Source organism: Nicotiana tabacum, chromosome 5 (assembly GCF_000715075.1).
Source record: "Nicotiana tabacum cultivar K326 chromosome 5, ASM71507v2, whole genome shotgun sequence".
Classification (NCBI taxonomy): domain Eukaryota; kingdom Viridiplantae; phylum Streptophyta; class Magnoliopsida; order Solanales; family Solanaceae; genus Nicotiana; species Nicotiana tabacum.
Window position 1 is genome coordinate 126,031,196 of NC_134084.1, and position 15,643 is coordinate 126,046,838.

The 15,643-nt window shown below is 35.7% G+C and overlaps 2 protein-coding genes across 2 annotated transcripts; both read right to left on the reverse strand.

Moving 5' to 3' along the window:
- Positions 1 to 623: 623 nt before the first annotated feature.
- LOC107823523 (peroxiredoxin-2E-2, chloroplastic-like) lies at positions 624 to 1,598 on the reverse strand. Its single transcript, XM_016650180.2, has one exon. It carries the CDS (start codon positions 1,472 to 1,474, stop codon positions 794 to 796), a length of 681 nt encoding a protein of 226 aa, XP_016505666.2. The 5' UTR covers positions 1,475 to 1,598; the 3' UTR covers positions 624 to 793.
- Positions 1,599 to 7,177: 5,579 nt separating this feature from the next.
- On the reverse strand, positions 7,178 to 13,599 carry LOC107823522 (glucomannan 4-beta-mannosyltransferase 9-like). The gene is made up of 9 exons (XM_016650179.2): positions 12,870 to 13,599; positions 12,646 to 12,744; positions 11,788 to 12,040; positions 9,371 to 9,481; positions 8,803 to 8,939; positions 8,542 to 8,655; positions 8,241 to 8,440; positions 7,891 to 8,085; positions 7,178 to 7,760 (listed from the first exon to the last, which is right to left on the reverse strand). Exons 1-9 carry the CDS (start codon positions 13,176 to 13,178, stop codon positions 7,598 to 7,600), a joined length of 1,581 nt encoding a protein of 526 aa, XP_016505665.1. The 5' UTR covers positions 13,179 to 13,599; the 3' UTR covers positions 7,178 to 7,597.
- Between the last annotated feature and the right edge of the window lie 2,044 nt (positions 13,600 to 15,643).

A 15,643-nucleotide genomic window follows, 5' to 3' on the forward strand; every position in this document is an offset into this window, starting at 1 on the left:
TATATAATTCTAGAAGTCTTCCCTTAAAATTTCAAAATCAGACTACACTCATCTGCCTTAGAAGTTGCAAAGGTCCTCCCTTTCACTATCAAATTATTTCAGTTAAACACAAAAGACCAAATTTAAACAAAAATAGAAAAGAAACAAGACCAAAAGATTGACAAAGTCTTCTTGAATCTCAATTTACGCAGCATTGTTAGGATTAACAAGATAAAGTCATGCAAGACATTATGCCAATTAAAGATTCCAAATATATCTTTTTTCAAAAAGGAAACAAAAACAACTAACCAAACCTATGTTGCCCGGACTCTCCAAAAATGTCACCAGGTGCGTGCCGGATCCTCCAATGGGATTCCCAAAATTATTACTAGAAAGTCGACCGCGCAAAGTAGTGTATTTTTGGAGGATCCGACACAGGTGCGGCAACATTTGGAAGAGTCCTCGCAACATAGATCCAAACTACAACAACATATCTAGTGTAATCGCACGAATGGGGTTTGGGGAGGGTAGTTAGTAGGCAACCTTACCCCTACCTTGTGCGGGTAGAGAGGCTGTTTCCAATAGACCCTCGGCTCAGAGCAAGCACGCATAATCACAACAGTATAGAGAAAGAAATGCATCAGTGAAAAATCAACTATCCAAACTAAGCTTCATAATCTCAGAAGACATTCGTATTATTCATCACAAGACTAGTAATCAAAACTTAAAAAAGCAAGATTAAGCCTCATGATTATCATCAACATTCCCTCAAAAGAAACAAACAAGAACACAAAAAAAAGGGAAATTAAAACCTCTAAAGGGTCTTGAGAATATCTTCAGCACTGCTAACATTAAAAGCACCACCTTCTTCCAAATTCAAAACCTTTACAACTCCATCATCCACAAGCATAGCATATCTTCTAGACCTCACACCTAATCCAATTGGCTTATCACTTAAATCAAGTTCACATCCAATAGCTTTTGTAAACTCCAAATTCCCATCACTCAAAAGCAACACTTCATCATTAATCTTCAAATTCTCCTTCCAAGATTTCATCACAAATGCATCATTGACTGAAATGCAAGCAATTGTGTCAACCCCTTTGGACTTAAGCTCCTTGGACTTTTCGACAAAACCAGGAAGGTGTTTTTGTGAACATGTTGGTGTAAATGCACCTGGGACAGCGAAAAGGACAACTTTTTTGCCTTTTGTGAGGTCTGAGATTGAAAGGGTCTTGAGTTCATCGGATGAGTCGAAGTAGGAAAGTGTGGAATTGGGGAGTTTGTCACCCACAGAGATTGTGGCGGAGATTCTTGAAGTGGTGGTGCATTTGAGGGGTTGTACGTTGCGTTGTGAGAGTTGTACCTTGAGTGGAACAAGCGAGAAAGAAAAAGAAAGGGTGGGTTTTGGGGAAAGGGGAAAAAGGGGTTTTGGGGTCGCGGAGGATTTGTGGAGCTTTGGGAGAGTGAAAATGGCGGCTGTAGTGGCAGCCATTGTTGTATTAGCTATGCTAGAAGAAATGAAGAATTGAACTCGGAGAAGATATGTGCCAAGGGGAGGTCGTTGGTCCTTAGGCTTTTTTGACTCTTTTTAGGGATATTGGACGGAACAAACTATGAAGGGTCAATTTTGGTAAAGGTGGCAAAGATTTTTAGGGAAGTTGACATTTCATTTTTGGTCCCATCTATTAGTTTATTACAAGAACAACCCACTTAGTTTTATAAGGTACACTTATGTCCACCTCATTTTGTAACAACAAACCCTTTTGAAAAAAAACAAAGTTAGATGGACTTATGGACAAAGGAAAAGCTAAGATTTCAAGTTTATGAATTTTTAATTTTAAAAAAAGTATTTTTATTGGATTTTAGATAACATAATTATATGGTTTGAGCTAGAGCTAACTGAGTAGGCAAAATAGTTGCTCCTGTTGAAGTTTGGCAAAATGCCAAAGTCCCACATTGGTTGGGAGTTAAGTTTGGGGGGGATTTTTCCCCTATAAAAGAAGGCCTAATGTTTAGGATTGAGACACACCTCTCATTTGCCTTCTCATCTGTTTAAGGCATTTGTATCTTCTCTCTTTAGTATTATTTCACTTGTATTTTTGGAGTGGAATAAAATATTGGTTGTGTCCGAGGAGTAAGCAAAATTAGCCGAACCTCGTAAATTCTGGTGTTTCCTTTATTGTTGTTTTATTGTCTTATTTATTATTTGGTGGCTGTCATAATTTTTGGTATAGTAGTTGTGACTTATTCACACTATATACATTTGGCTTCCGCAACAATTGGTATCAGAGCCAAGGTACTGTCTAAGTATGCTCTGTGGTTGCAGCATAGTCTGATCTTCCACATCAGAAAAGATTTATCTTGGTAACTGAGTCAAGGTTCTGTCTGAGTATGCTCTGTAGTTGCAGCTTAGTCTGATCTTCTACATCAGAAAGGAAATAATCTTGATTTGTGTCGTCAGCTATTAAATAATATTTGTGTCAAATATGGGGGACAATAAACAAGAAGAATCTACATCAAGTGTCAACAATACGTCATCATTGGCATCTTCGCTTATGACAAGAATTGTGTCAAATGCGAAATTTGCGGTCGAAATATTTGACGGGTCCGGACATTTTGGGATGTGGCAAGGCGAGGTTCTAGATGTCCTTTTTCAACAAGGGCTAGATCTGGCCATTGAAGAAAAGAAACCAGATGTTATTGGAGAAGAAGATTGGAGAATTATCAACCGTGTTGCTTGCGGTACCATTCGATCCTACCTTGCTAGAGAGCAGAAATATCCATACACAAAGGAAACTTCTGCAAGTAAATTATGGAAAGCACTAGAGGATAAATTTTTGAAGAAAAACAGTCAAAATAAATTGTACATGAAGAAGAGACTGTTTCACTTCACCTATGTTCCTGGTACCACGATGAATGAACATATCACCAGTTTCAATAAGTTGGTCACAGATTTGCAAAATATGGATACAACTTATGATGATGGTGACTTGGCCTTAATGTTGTTGGCGTTACTTCCTGATGAGTACGAGCACCTTGAAACTACTCTACTCCATGGAAATGACGAAATTTCTCTCAGAGAAGTTTGTTCAGCTTTGTACAGCTATGAACAAAGAAAGCGAGAAAAACAGAAGGGCGGAGAAGGAGAAGCACTATTTGTGAGGGGTCGTCCTCAAAATCAAACGAGGACAAAGAAGGGAAGATCCAAGTCAAGATCCAGACCCAGCAAAGATGAATGTGCCTTTTGTCGAGAAAAATGGCACTGGAAGAAAGACTGTCCGAAGTTGAAGAATAAGGCCAAACATAACAATGGAAAGGCCATTATGGATTCAAATGTAGCTGATTGTGATGATTCAGACTTCTCATTAGTTACAACAGAGTCATCAACATCATCAGACATATGGTTGATGGACTCGGCTTGTAGCTATCATATGTGTCCCAACAGGGACTGGTTCAGTGGAATTTCAAGAAGGAGAATATGGAGTCATCCACACAGCGGATAACAGCCCTCTTACCTCATATGGCATTGGTTCAATACGATTAAGGAACCATGATGGAATGATCAGAACATTGATAGATGTTCGATATGTACCGGATTTGAAGAAGAATCTCATCTCTGTGGGAGCCCTAGAATCAAAAGGGTTCAAAATCATTGCAGAAAATGGAGTGATGAGAGTATGCTCCGGTGCACTAGTGGTAATGAAGGCTAATCGGAAGAATAATAATATGTATCGCTATCGTGGCAGTACAGTTATTGGGACAGCGACAGTGACATCCAGTGACGACAAAGAGGCAGAAGCAACCAAGCTATGGCACATGCGCTTGGGACATGCTGGAGGAAAATCCTTGAAAACTCTATCAGATCAAGGATTGTTAAAAGGAGTAAAGGCTTGCAACTTGGAGTTTTGTGAGCATTGTGTCAAAGGGAAACAGACAAGGGTTAAATTTGGTACAGCGATCCATAATACTAAAGGCATTTTGGATTATGTACACTCTGATGTTTGGGGTCCTTCCAAAACACCTTCATTGGGTGGGAAGCACTATTTTGTAACCTTTGTTGATGATTTTTCCCGAAGAGTATGGGTGTATACAATGAAGAGCAAAGATGAAGTGTTGGGAATTTTTCTCAAATGGAAGACGATGGTGGAGAATCAGACAGGCAGGAGAATCAAGTGTATTCGCACAGACAATGGAGGTGAATACAAAAATGATCATTTCAATAAGGTCTGTGAAAATGATGGCATCATCCGACACTTCACTGTTAGACATACACCACAACAGAATGGAGTGGCAGAACGTATGAACCGGACCTTGCTGGAGAAGGTACGGTGTATGTTGTCCAATGCTGGCTTGGGCAAAGAATTTTGGGCTGAGGCAATTACATATGCATGTCACCTCATTAATCGTCTACCATCTGCTGCTATTGATGGCAAAACACCATTTGAAAAATGGTACGGAAAACCTGCTGTAGATTATAACTCTTTGCACGTGTTTGGCTCAACTGCATATTATCATGTGACGGAGTCAAAATTGGATCCAAGGGCAAAGAAGGCTATTTTTATGGGAATTACTTCTGGAGTCAAAGGATATCGCTTATGGTGTCCTATGACAAAGAAAGTAATATTCAGCAGAGATGTTACCTTTGATGAATTTGCTATGGTAAATAAGGTAACAGAAGATACCAAACAAAATGAAGGTGCTTCTAAGCAGGTGGAGTTTGAGGGAAAATTTATTTTTCCTACACAAGAAGCAGAGGAGGAAACAAATGAAGATTACCCTCTGGAAGGAGAGCCAGTAGAGGAGATTCCAACTCAGGAATCTCAACAACAACTTGAATCAATAGCAACCAGCAGGCCAAAAAGAACAATAACGAAACCTGTTCGTCTCATAGAGACGGTTGCTTGTGCAACCTCAATTGTAGCTGATGATGTTCCTACTACTTATAAAGACGCTGTCCAAAGTTCAGAAGAAGATAAGTGGAGGATTTCCATGAATGATGAAATACAGTCCCTTCATCAGAATCATACATGGAGATTGGCCAATCTCCCGAAGGGAAAGAAAGCAATTGGGTGCAAATGGGTATTTGCAAAGAAAGAAGGATTTCCTAACCAATTAGATGTTCGCTACAAAGCAAGATTGGTGGCCAAAGGATATGCTCAAAAGGAGGGAATTGATTACAATGAAGTGTTTTCTCCAGTTGTAAAACATTCCTCCATTAGAATTATGTTGGCTTTGGTAGCACAATTGGATTTGGAACTAGTTCAGATGGATGTAAAAACTGCGTTTTTACATGGAAACTTGGAGGAGGAAATCTACATGACTCAGCCAGAAGGATTCAAAGTTGCTGGAAAAGAAAATATGGCGTGCAAACTTGAAAAATCGTTGTACGGATTGAAACAATCTTCTAGACAATAGTACAAGCGATTTGACGAGTTTATGTTGCGGCAAGGGTACAAGAGAAGCAAATACGATCATTGTGTGTATTTGCACAAGCTTAAAGATGGTTCCTTTGTATATCTTCTCCTATATGTTGATGATATGTTGATAGCTTCCAAGAATTTGGAAGAAATTGATAAGTTGAAGACTCAACTGAAGAAGGAGTTCGAGATGAAGGATTTGGGTGAGGCAAAGAAAATTCTTGGCATGGAGATAATTAGAGATAGACGTTTAAAGAAACTCTGTTTATCTCAAAAGGAATATTTGAAGAGAGTACTTCAACGTTTTGGCATAGATGACAAGACTAAGCCAGTTAGTACTCCACTTGCTTCCCATTTTAAGCTAAGTACTACTATGTCGCCAATGGATGAAGCTGAACGAAAGTATATGTCAAAGGTACCATACGCAAATGCTGTTGGTAGCTTGATGTATGCAATGGTTTGCACAAGGCCTGACATTTCACAAGCTGTTGGAGTTATTAGCAGATATATGCACAATCCAGGGAAGGAACATTGGCAAGCTGTGAAGTGGATTCTACGGTATATTCATAATACTGTAGATGTCGGGTTAGTTTTTGAGCAGGAAGACAATCAGTTTGTAGTTGGATATTGTGACTCAGATTTTGCGGGTGATATGGACAAACGAAGATCAACTACTGGTTATGTGTTTACTTTTGCAAAGGCACCAGTTAGTTGGAAGTCTACTTTGCAGTCAACAGTTGCTTTGTCTACAACAGAGGCAAAGTACATGGCTATTACAGATGCTGTGAAAGAGGCAATTTGGCTTCAAGGATTGCTAAAGGAGCTTGGTGTTGAACAAAAAGGTATTACAATTTTTTGTGATAGTCAAAGTGCTATTCAATTAGCGAAGAACCAAGTTTATCATGCAAGGACGAAGCACATTGATGTTCGGTATCATTTCGTACGAGAAATCATAGAAGAAGGTGGAGTCACGGTGAAGAAAATTCATACTACAGAGAATCCTGCTGATATGCTGACAAAGGTGGTGACTGCGGTCAAGTTTCAACATTGTTTGGATTTGATCAACATTGTTGAACACTGAAGATTGAAGATGAAGACACAACCAAAATTTGTTATTGAGAGAGAATTGAAAATGTGGAATTTTGCCAAGGTGGAGATTTGTTGAAGTTTGGCAAAATGCCAAAGTCCCACATTGGTTGGGAGTTAAGTTTGGGGGGATTTTTCCCCTATAAAAGAAGGCCTAATGTTTAGGATTGAGACACACCTCTCATTTGCCTTCTCATCTGTTTAAGGCATTTGTATCTTCTCTCTTTAGTATTATTTCACTTGTATTTTTGGAGTGGAATAAAATATTGGTTGTGTCCGAGGAGTAGGCAAAATTAGCCGAACCTCGTAAATTCTGGTGTTTCCTTTATTGTTGTTTTATTGTCTTATTTATTATTTGGTGGCTGTCATAATTTTTGGTATAGTAGTTGTGACTTATTCACACTATATACATTTGGCTTCCGCAACAGCTCCGCCCCTATTTACAAAGAAAATTAGGAATAACTTGCTTGGTCAAATTTCTAAAAAATACTTCTTTTAGAAGCACTTTTATTAAAATGCTTGTGGTGTGCAATTGTATGCCGTAAATAAATGTTTGTTTGGCAATTAAATAAAAAGGCAGTCTCATTCTCTCATACTTGGTAACTTTTTAAATGATCGTTATGATTTATTATCTTTCACCAGCTTTCAAATTCAATCAGCTGAAAGAATATAAGGAAGATATAGAAAGAAAATAGCTCTGTAAAACTCATTCTGTATTGAAACCAAATACAACTGAGAATATAAAGGAAAAACAAGAAAATAAGCTGCAAAATTCAGCTACTACTTGGTGCCTAATAGCACAAGACATTGTCCTTTTCTTTCTTGCTGTCTTCTGTATACACATTATCATAATAAAACTTTCTTTCTTGTACTGTTTAGCCCTCAACAATTTCGACTATACACAAAGAGAACAAAACAGATTCGAGCCATATATCAGCTCGAGTACTTTATGCTTGAACCATAAAGGATGAACAAAACTCTCTCTTTTACGAGTGAAAAATACACCAAAAAATAAAAAATGGAGGAGAAACTGAAAAAGGGATGCTCAAAATGCTGCTCCAGTCTTGCTTCCCAGGTGTAAATCATACCGTTAATCAGTAAACAAGAAGTGGCTAAGAGTTGGGAACAAAAGTGCCAACATGACCAAATCCGATGATGAAGAAGGCAAATGCTTGAATGAAGAGGTACAGGAAATAGTGATTCTTCCCAAAGGCAATGTCATAACATCCACAAAAGAAGAGGTACGCGCCAGTGGCAAGCTCTAACAGATGAAGTCTGTTGGTAAAAGAACAAGAGAAAACTACACTTAGTATTGCCAATTTTTCAAGAAAATTTAGTCTAAACTAGTACTTAAGAAAGAATTAGTTTGTGGAAAAAGTAAACTGTTCATGAGTAGATTACTTACCGATCACCAAACCTAAATCGGGGTTTCTTAAACGCTTTAATGGCTGATTTAATCTTGAAAGCATCCCCTAGTTTCTCAGTGACGATCCATTCATTCACTCGTCCTGCTTCTAACAAGCCAATGAACGTAGCCTTAGTCCGATGTAGTGACATGACATTCTCGAAAAGGATCCAAAATATTATCAGATGGAATGACCTGTTGTCAAATAGGCACAAGCAAAAAGTAAGCATAGCATTTTCCTGATTTTTCATTTCTGTTTATGTTGCTCCTAGCTGTTTGAAATAAAATCTTAACATGAAATGAGAAAAGTAGTTAATTGCGAAATGCAATGCTAGAAAAAGAAACTTGACCTTGGAGTTCCAACAGCATTGAGTAGTGTAATAATGGAAGGAATGTAAACAGCTCCCCATTTTGGAACCTCAACTTCGGGGACTAATACAGTTGCAGGCAACACAATACAGTAGAATACAAAGGTGACAATGTGGGCAACGACCTTCCTTACAAAGAAGAAGCTGTAAATCACATGGATCTTCTTCCATAAAGACACTTTCTGCATGCAAAGAAATGAAGATGACATAAGAACTCACTCAACGAGACCTTAGCTTAAGCAGTTATCTAATTCACTTGACAAGAATGACTTGAGGAATTTACCCTATTTCTTATGATCTCAGTAAACATTTTCCTGAAAAGATTGGCAGGGCCACAGGACCAACGATGTTGTTGATAGCGATAGGCCTTGAACGTACTTGGTAATTCATTTTTAACCTATACAAATGAAACAAGAGCAACGTACAAATTAACTAGTTGAACACCCCATTAATTACAGGTTTATCACTTTCATGTCATTTTCTTTGTTTGTAAATAGGATATATCGCTCTATTTCAGATAAGTTAAAGGGAGAATAAGTATTACCTTGAGAGAAGAAAGGTACAAAAATTTCCAGCCCTTGAGACTGGCGCGGACAGCCAGGTCCATATCCTCAACTGTTGTCCTATCCTTCCAACCTCCAGCCTCGTCTATTGCGGCAATTCTCCATACACCAGCCGTCCCTGTAATTTTTTAAAACCACATACAATGCAAGCTTTAACTCTATTCGAACACAACAACTACTACACCTCAATCTCAGGGTCGGCAATATATATGAAATCCTTACTATACATGTCGCTCCATTTAAATTCGTTCCAATCCAATATTATTAGTATAACTTTGTTTCTCTATCGTTGGATTCTTTTCAATGCAATTACTGGAAAAAATCTCAAACAAGCAAATCAACATTCATTTGGACCACTTGTATCACTATTATTCTCCTCTCTTAAGTTCCCTCCTCTTTTACTCCAATAATGTAGGGATACGTTCATTCAGTGCTTGGCCCCTTAGAGATATCAAAAGAGTCAATCTCAAAACATTAATTACTGTATAAAATTAGCTGAAAATAGAAATTATGATTAATGGGAGAGATTTTTTAGCAAATTGTTAATACCATTAAAGCCGAAAAAAGCATAGGTGGAAGAGCCCACTTCTTGCTCCACAGTGAAATGGTAATCCAGGGACATTTCTTGCATTCTTGTCATCAAACATTCATCAGCATTCACTGCAATATCACATACCAGAAATTCATCAGCGTTCACACTACGACTCGGTATTATCCAAAGGCGGATGTAGCGTATAAATTAACAGGTTTAGCTTAATCCAGTATTTTCGATATAACATATTAAATATGTAAAAAGCCACGAAAATGTCAACAAATAATAGATTCTTAACTGTAATAATGTTAAGAATACAATATATTTAGTGCTAAAGTTGGAGTAACGATAAAGTTATTCCCGGGTGACCTACGGAGTATGGGTTCGAGCCGTGGAAGCAACCATTAATGTTTGTATTAGGGTAGGTTGTCTACATCACACACCAGGGGGTGCGGTCGTTCCTCGGATTCTATGTGAATGCGAAATACTTTATGCACTGAGCTGCCCTTTAGTATATTTAGTGTCTAATAATATTAAAGGTTGAAATGATCAAATTTAAAACGTTCACTTATTAATGTCGGTAAGCAGGAGGGGGCTAAGGTCACAACTATTATAGCACATGCAGTTGCTGGCTATATATTAGTACTATACATTTGTCTTCATCAAGAAGACTCCATAACAGCCTTACAATTCAAGAATGTAAAAGATTTTCTGATCCAATTCTATCATTTCCTAATTGGATTACTTTTACGTAAATTGCAGCTTGTGCAGTACGAAAAAGCTTCCATTCCAGCCCAAAAGGACAGGTGTATTGATATCCAACAAACTATTAAAGTGCCCATCACGAGGCCAGAAATACTTTAAGATCACCTTTTTATCACTATTTTCAGATGTATGGGAATGGTCACACTCAAGGGTGTACGTAGACCATCTATCATAATGCAAATATTATTAGCTGCTTCTAGAGGTGGACTAATATTGAGGGTCGCTGGACCCTATAAATTTCGGCATAAATCTTGTATATATAGTAAAGAAAATAATACTGTATAGCCGCTGTAAAAATAACAGTCAAAAAATATTTAAAATTTAAATATTTTTTGTATATATATACATTTTGTATGTTATATGCAAAAATTATATAAATTTTATATACTTTTTCAACTACCATATATATGTAAATAGTTTCTAGCTCGAGCTAAAAGTGATAACAACCCTATATAGTATGTACACCTTGATGATCAATATATAAATAACTTGGCACCCCGAAGCACTAGTTGAGCAGTTTGCTCCAGTTTCTATACCCAGCCTGTTAATCATGAAAAAAATAGTGGTGCCCCTGTTTAAAATTCTGGATCTGACTATTTTTATTGCTTAAACCCGTGATTTATAGAATGCACAATACTAATAAAACCGAATTAGAATAGTAAAGTAACATATTTTACACTATGAATAAGTATCCAAATTTTAGATTTTACATGGGTGTTCGGTATAATTTTCTTTTTAGGTCCCACTTACGTGAGCTACCAAAGATAACAGGACTATTACGTGGCCCAACCAAATCGACCTACCAAGATTGTTACCTAAATAAATCTAGTCGTTATTATTATATACTCTATACAACAAGAAGCAAAATAGCTGTCAAAGCCACCGACAGCTAGAGGGTCTTTTTTTGGGTAGAAAGATTATACCATAACACGTGAGTTTTTGAAGAAATAATTAGTAACAAAAGCTTTACAGCCACTTCGGTATCATTTGATTTAAACATAGATTATGCTGAAATTAGTAATAGGGAAATTGTAATGCAAAAATTAATAATGTATGAGTTATAATATATTGACTATCTTTTGTTAGATGTCTAGTTTGATATATTACAAATTAATATGCACTGTATAATTTACAAGATGTGTTTAATTTTTGAACAAATAAAAGTTTTTACGGTTATGAGTGTTCAAAATAATAATTATGCCTTAATCTTAATCAAAATGGGATCGGCTATATGAATCCCCACTAATCATATTTAGTTTTAGGATCATGCTTTTAGCTATTTTATTATTTTTGATTCATATATTATTGATAACCACATTTTTATTTTCACATTTTATTTTGCATAAAATAATACTAAATTCCTGCACAACTAACTTATGTAAGTAGTAGTAGCATTTATGATGAAAATAAAAGTAGCAACTAAATATTGTATTAATGATGTTGTCCACTGGTCTATCGGAAATAGCCTCTGTATCTTTATAAGGTAAGGGTAAGGTCTGCGTACATATTACCCTCCTCAGACCCCATTTATGGGAATACACTGGTTCGTCACTATCCCTTATCACACCAACCAAACAACCCCTAGTGTAATGAATCTCGTTACTTTAAGTGTGCTTTTTGATTAGTAGAATAATAAAACAGTGGAAATAAATTAGCAACGAGAAATTACCATATTTCCAACGAGCTTGAACAAGGCCAAGTTCAGGATTGTGAACTAGAAATGGAATAGTACGCCAAAGGAAATCAGGCTCAGGTTGAAAATCAGCATCAAATATAGCAACATAATCACACTGCTTCACATATTGATGTTTCAATCCTTCCTTCAAAGCCCCTGCTTTGTAACCATTTCTGTTGTCTCTAATTTCATACTTTATATTTATCCCTTTGCTTGCCCATCTCTGGCACTCCATTGACACCAAATTCTGCTCCAATTCCAACACAATTTAAAGAATCACATATGGTCTTCTACACTATCAGTGTAATTTAACTTATTGTAACCAATTAAAGGGCAACTGGGTGCGTAAAGTGTCCAGTATTCACGCAGGATCCAGGGAAAGGTCGCACCCCAAGAGGTGTGATATGTGCAGTCTACCCTGATGTAAGCATTAGTGGCTGATTCCATGGCTCGAACTGGCGACCTATAGGTTATACGGAGATAACTTTATCGTTGCTCTAAGGCCTCACTTCAACTTATTTTCCAGGTTACTAATTCCATTCGTTATAGACAATTATTTACGAAGGAGAGTCTTGACATAACTGGTAAAGTTGTTGCCAGGTGACCAGGAGGCCACGGGTTCGAGCCGTGGAAACAGCCTCTTGCAGAAATGCAGGGTAAGACTGCGTACAATAGACCCTTGTGATCCGGACCTTTCCCGAACACCGTGCATAACGGAAGCTTAATGTACCGGGATGCCTTTTAGAGATAATTACTTATAATAATTATCTTTTTTTTACGTGATAAGATAGTGTGAACATTTCTTTCTATTGTCAGTTTATAGAAGTTAAAGTCTGATGAAGTTATTCATACCCTGATAATGGGATCAGTTGAATCATCAAGAACTTGGACTATAATACGATCAGAAGGCCATGAAAGGCCACATGCAGCTCCAATTGAAAGCTGATAAACCTGTGACAAAAAACCATAATCAAGATTTGTCAATGTTAAACAAATGATTAAGAAAAAATTGACATAAATGAAGTAATAGTACTAAGAAAAAAATGAAGAGGAAAAATAACAAAAAAATTACATACCTCTTTTTCATTATACATTGGGATTTGAACAAGAACCATAGGATACGATGAATTTCCAAGCTCAACATCATCTTTTAAAGATTCCCATTTGTAACGTTTTTCTGGTTTTTTACCAAAAAACTTCACAAGAATAATAACAATTCCCATATAAACTCTCTCAATAAACAACATTATTGACATTAAAAGGCACAAAAATACTGCAATTCTGAGTAAAGGAACAATCAATGGAGCTTTGATCTGTTCCCAAATTATAGTTAGTTGTACTGTTAAATCATCAGGAAGCAAAGTTGTAGATGAAAAACGATCCATTTTAGAAAACAGAGTAAAACAATGGAATTGAATTTCTGATAAGAAAGTGAGCTTTTTTAACTAAGGCAAAAAAAGTGAAAGAATATTTTCTTTTTCTGAGATTTTTTGCTTCTATTTGAAGCAAGACAATGGTGGAATGTCAGAAAAAAATAGCTCAAACTGAACTTATATTGTAATGAAAATAAATCAACATGAGGAGATAAGTTGTTTCTTTTTTATTACTTTTTTGGTGTTAAGAAAGAAATGGGACAAAAAATGATGATTTCTGCTTCTGCAAACAATGGGAAAGCAGAAGCAGATGAATGAATTAATGGCTTGAAATGAAGAAATGGTGACAGAAGAAAAAAGAGAGAAGAAAAGAAGAGGAGAGAGTATGGAGAGAGAAAGAGTAAGGGTCTCTTTTTATAGAAGTTCTTATAATTTGGCTTATGATTTGGGGCTGGTGGAGTAAAAAGAAATAAATAAAATTGATTGAAAAATGTTTTAAAAAATACAGTATGTGGTTTAAGCAATTGTACAAATAATTAATATTTTGTTATAAATTATATGGAGTAACCATTCGTAATTAATTGATTAATTTGACAGTGTAAGAATTCCTTAATAGGCCAGAAATATAGCATATATAGGTAGAGTCGGACCTATGCTAGGAGAACTCCTGTTAACTTCGTCGCAGTGTCTAAATATATAAGTGTATATACGTTAAAAGCGGTCATATATTTTGCTTGGAACCCTTAAAATCAAAAGTCCGATGGATACTGGTTGAATAGTTCACTCATATGTCCCGACCACTTTCAAATCCTAGCCTCGTCTCTATCTCTATATGGATATGGAAATTTTGAAACAGATAATACTAACTATAACCACCAAAGAGTGTGGTAGCTAGCAGGGGCGGATTTAGGGGCGCAAGGGTTTTCACCCGAACCTCCTTCGCTGAAAAATTATACTGTGTATATAAAGCAAAATCTGGTTTTAACCTCTATATATTATGTTTTGAATCCCCTTCACACAGCCCAAAAGCATAGCTTAGTGGTCAAGGGGGTTCAAAACTATTATAAGGTCATTGGTTCAATTCTCACTAGCTATAATCTCGTTAAATTTTTTAGCTTATTCCTTTTTTAAAATAGAGTACGGAAGTTCTAAAAATGGAGAACCTCTTGATGTGGAGCGTTTTACTCCTTATAGGCCTAGCATAAAATATATATAAAATTGGTCAATCGGCAGAAACTAATTGCATTCGCTAGTCAAAAAGTATATATAAAATATGTATATTTTTGAATATAATACACATATACACAATATATATATATTGTCGGCTATATCTGTGAGAACGGCTAAAAATACACTATTTCTCCAAAAAAATATGGATGCCAAAAAAGGAGAAAACTAATTACTCCATAATCTACTCTTTGAGACTGTAACTAAGCTAAGATGTAGGCAATCAATTGTAAACACAATAGTAATCAACGGTTACATTCCTTAAATTAGGTTGGAAGGCAAATTAAGTGGAGTAATTCAAATAATGATATATTGACTAATTTGCCTAGCCTTACTCCGTAAAAAAAATAAAGAAACTGTGACAGCTCAACTATATACTTGTATATTTTATAATAGTAATCTGAACGATTATCATTTCATAGTATATCTAAGTATTATAGATTAAATATCAAGAAGAGAAAACGAAACTACAACTTTACACGTGTGTCTTTGTTAATAACTTAAAAAGGAAAAATAAAGCATGAATACTAAAGAAATTTTCTTGTGAAAAATTTAGAGCTTTAATGACAAGTGAATTTTGCACGTTTAATTTATTTATGTGCAAAATCTATCGAGGCGGGCAAATAATAAAATTTATAATACTCTCCAAAGTAATTTATACCATTTTCATTTTTATTTGGGAAAAGTAATCCTATCTCTGATTGCAGTTGTCAAATTAAACTGAATCCTATGATTATGATATTGCTTGGTCACAAATACGGTTTGTATATGATGTTATGCTAGAAACCCGTGTTTTAATCGTAGTATCTATATTATATTAAAAAGAGAGTAGTATGCATTGTGGTTAAGCCAAGTGACAAACTAAAATAAAGTCACTTGGCAATTTTAGGACAACATTAATAACTAAAAATTATATATAGAAACATAATCAATGAAAGTAGTTTAATGAATCTTATACATAATCTAAATAGATCTTAGACAAATCTAATCTATATATTTATAATTAAATTTATATGTATATTTGTATCTATATCTATATCTATATCTATATCTATATCTATATCTATATTTATATTTATATTTATATTTTGATCTACTCATAGATTTTTTTCTATATTAGCTAGAAATATGGAGGTGAAAAATTAATTAAAAATTATAATAGAAAAAGATAAAAATATATAAAGGCATAAATTGAGATAACCTATAACTATTTATACTTTGGAGTAAGTTAAAATATAAAATAAAAATAA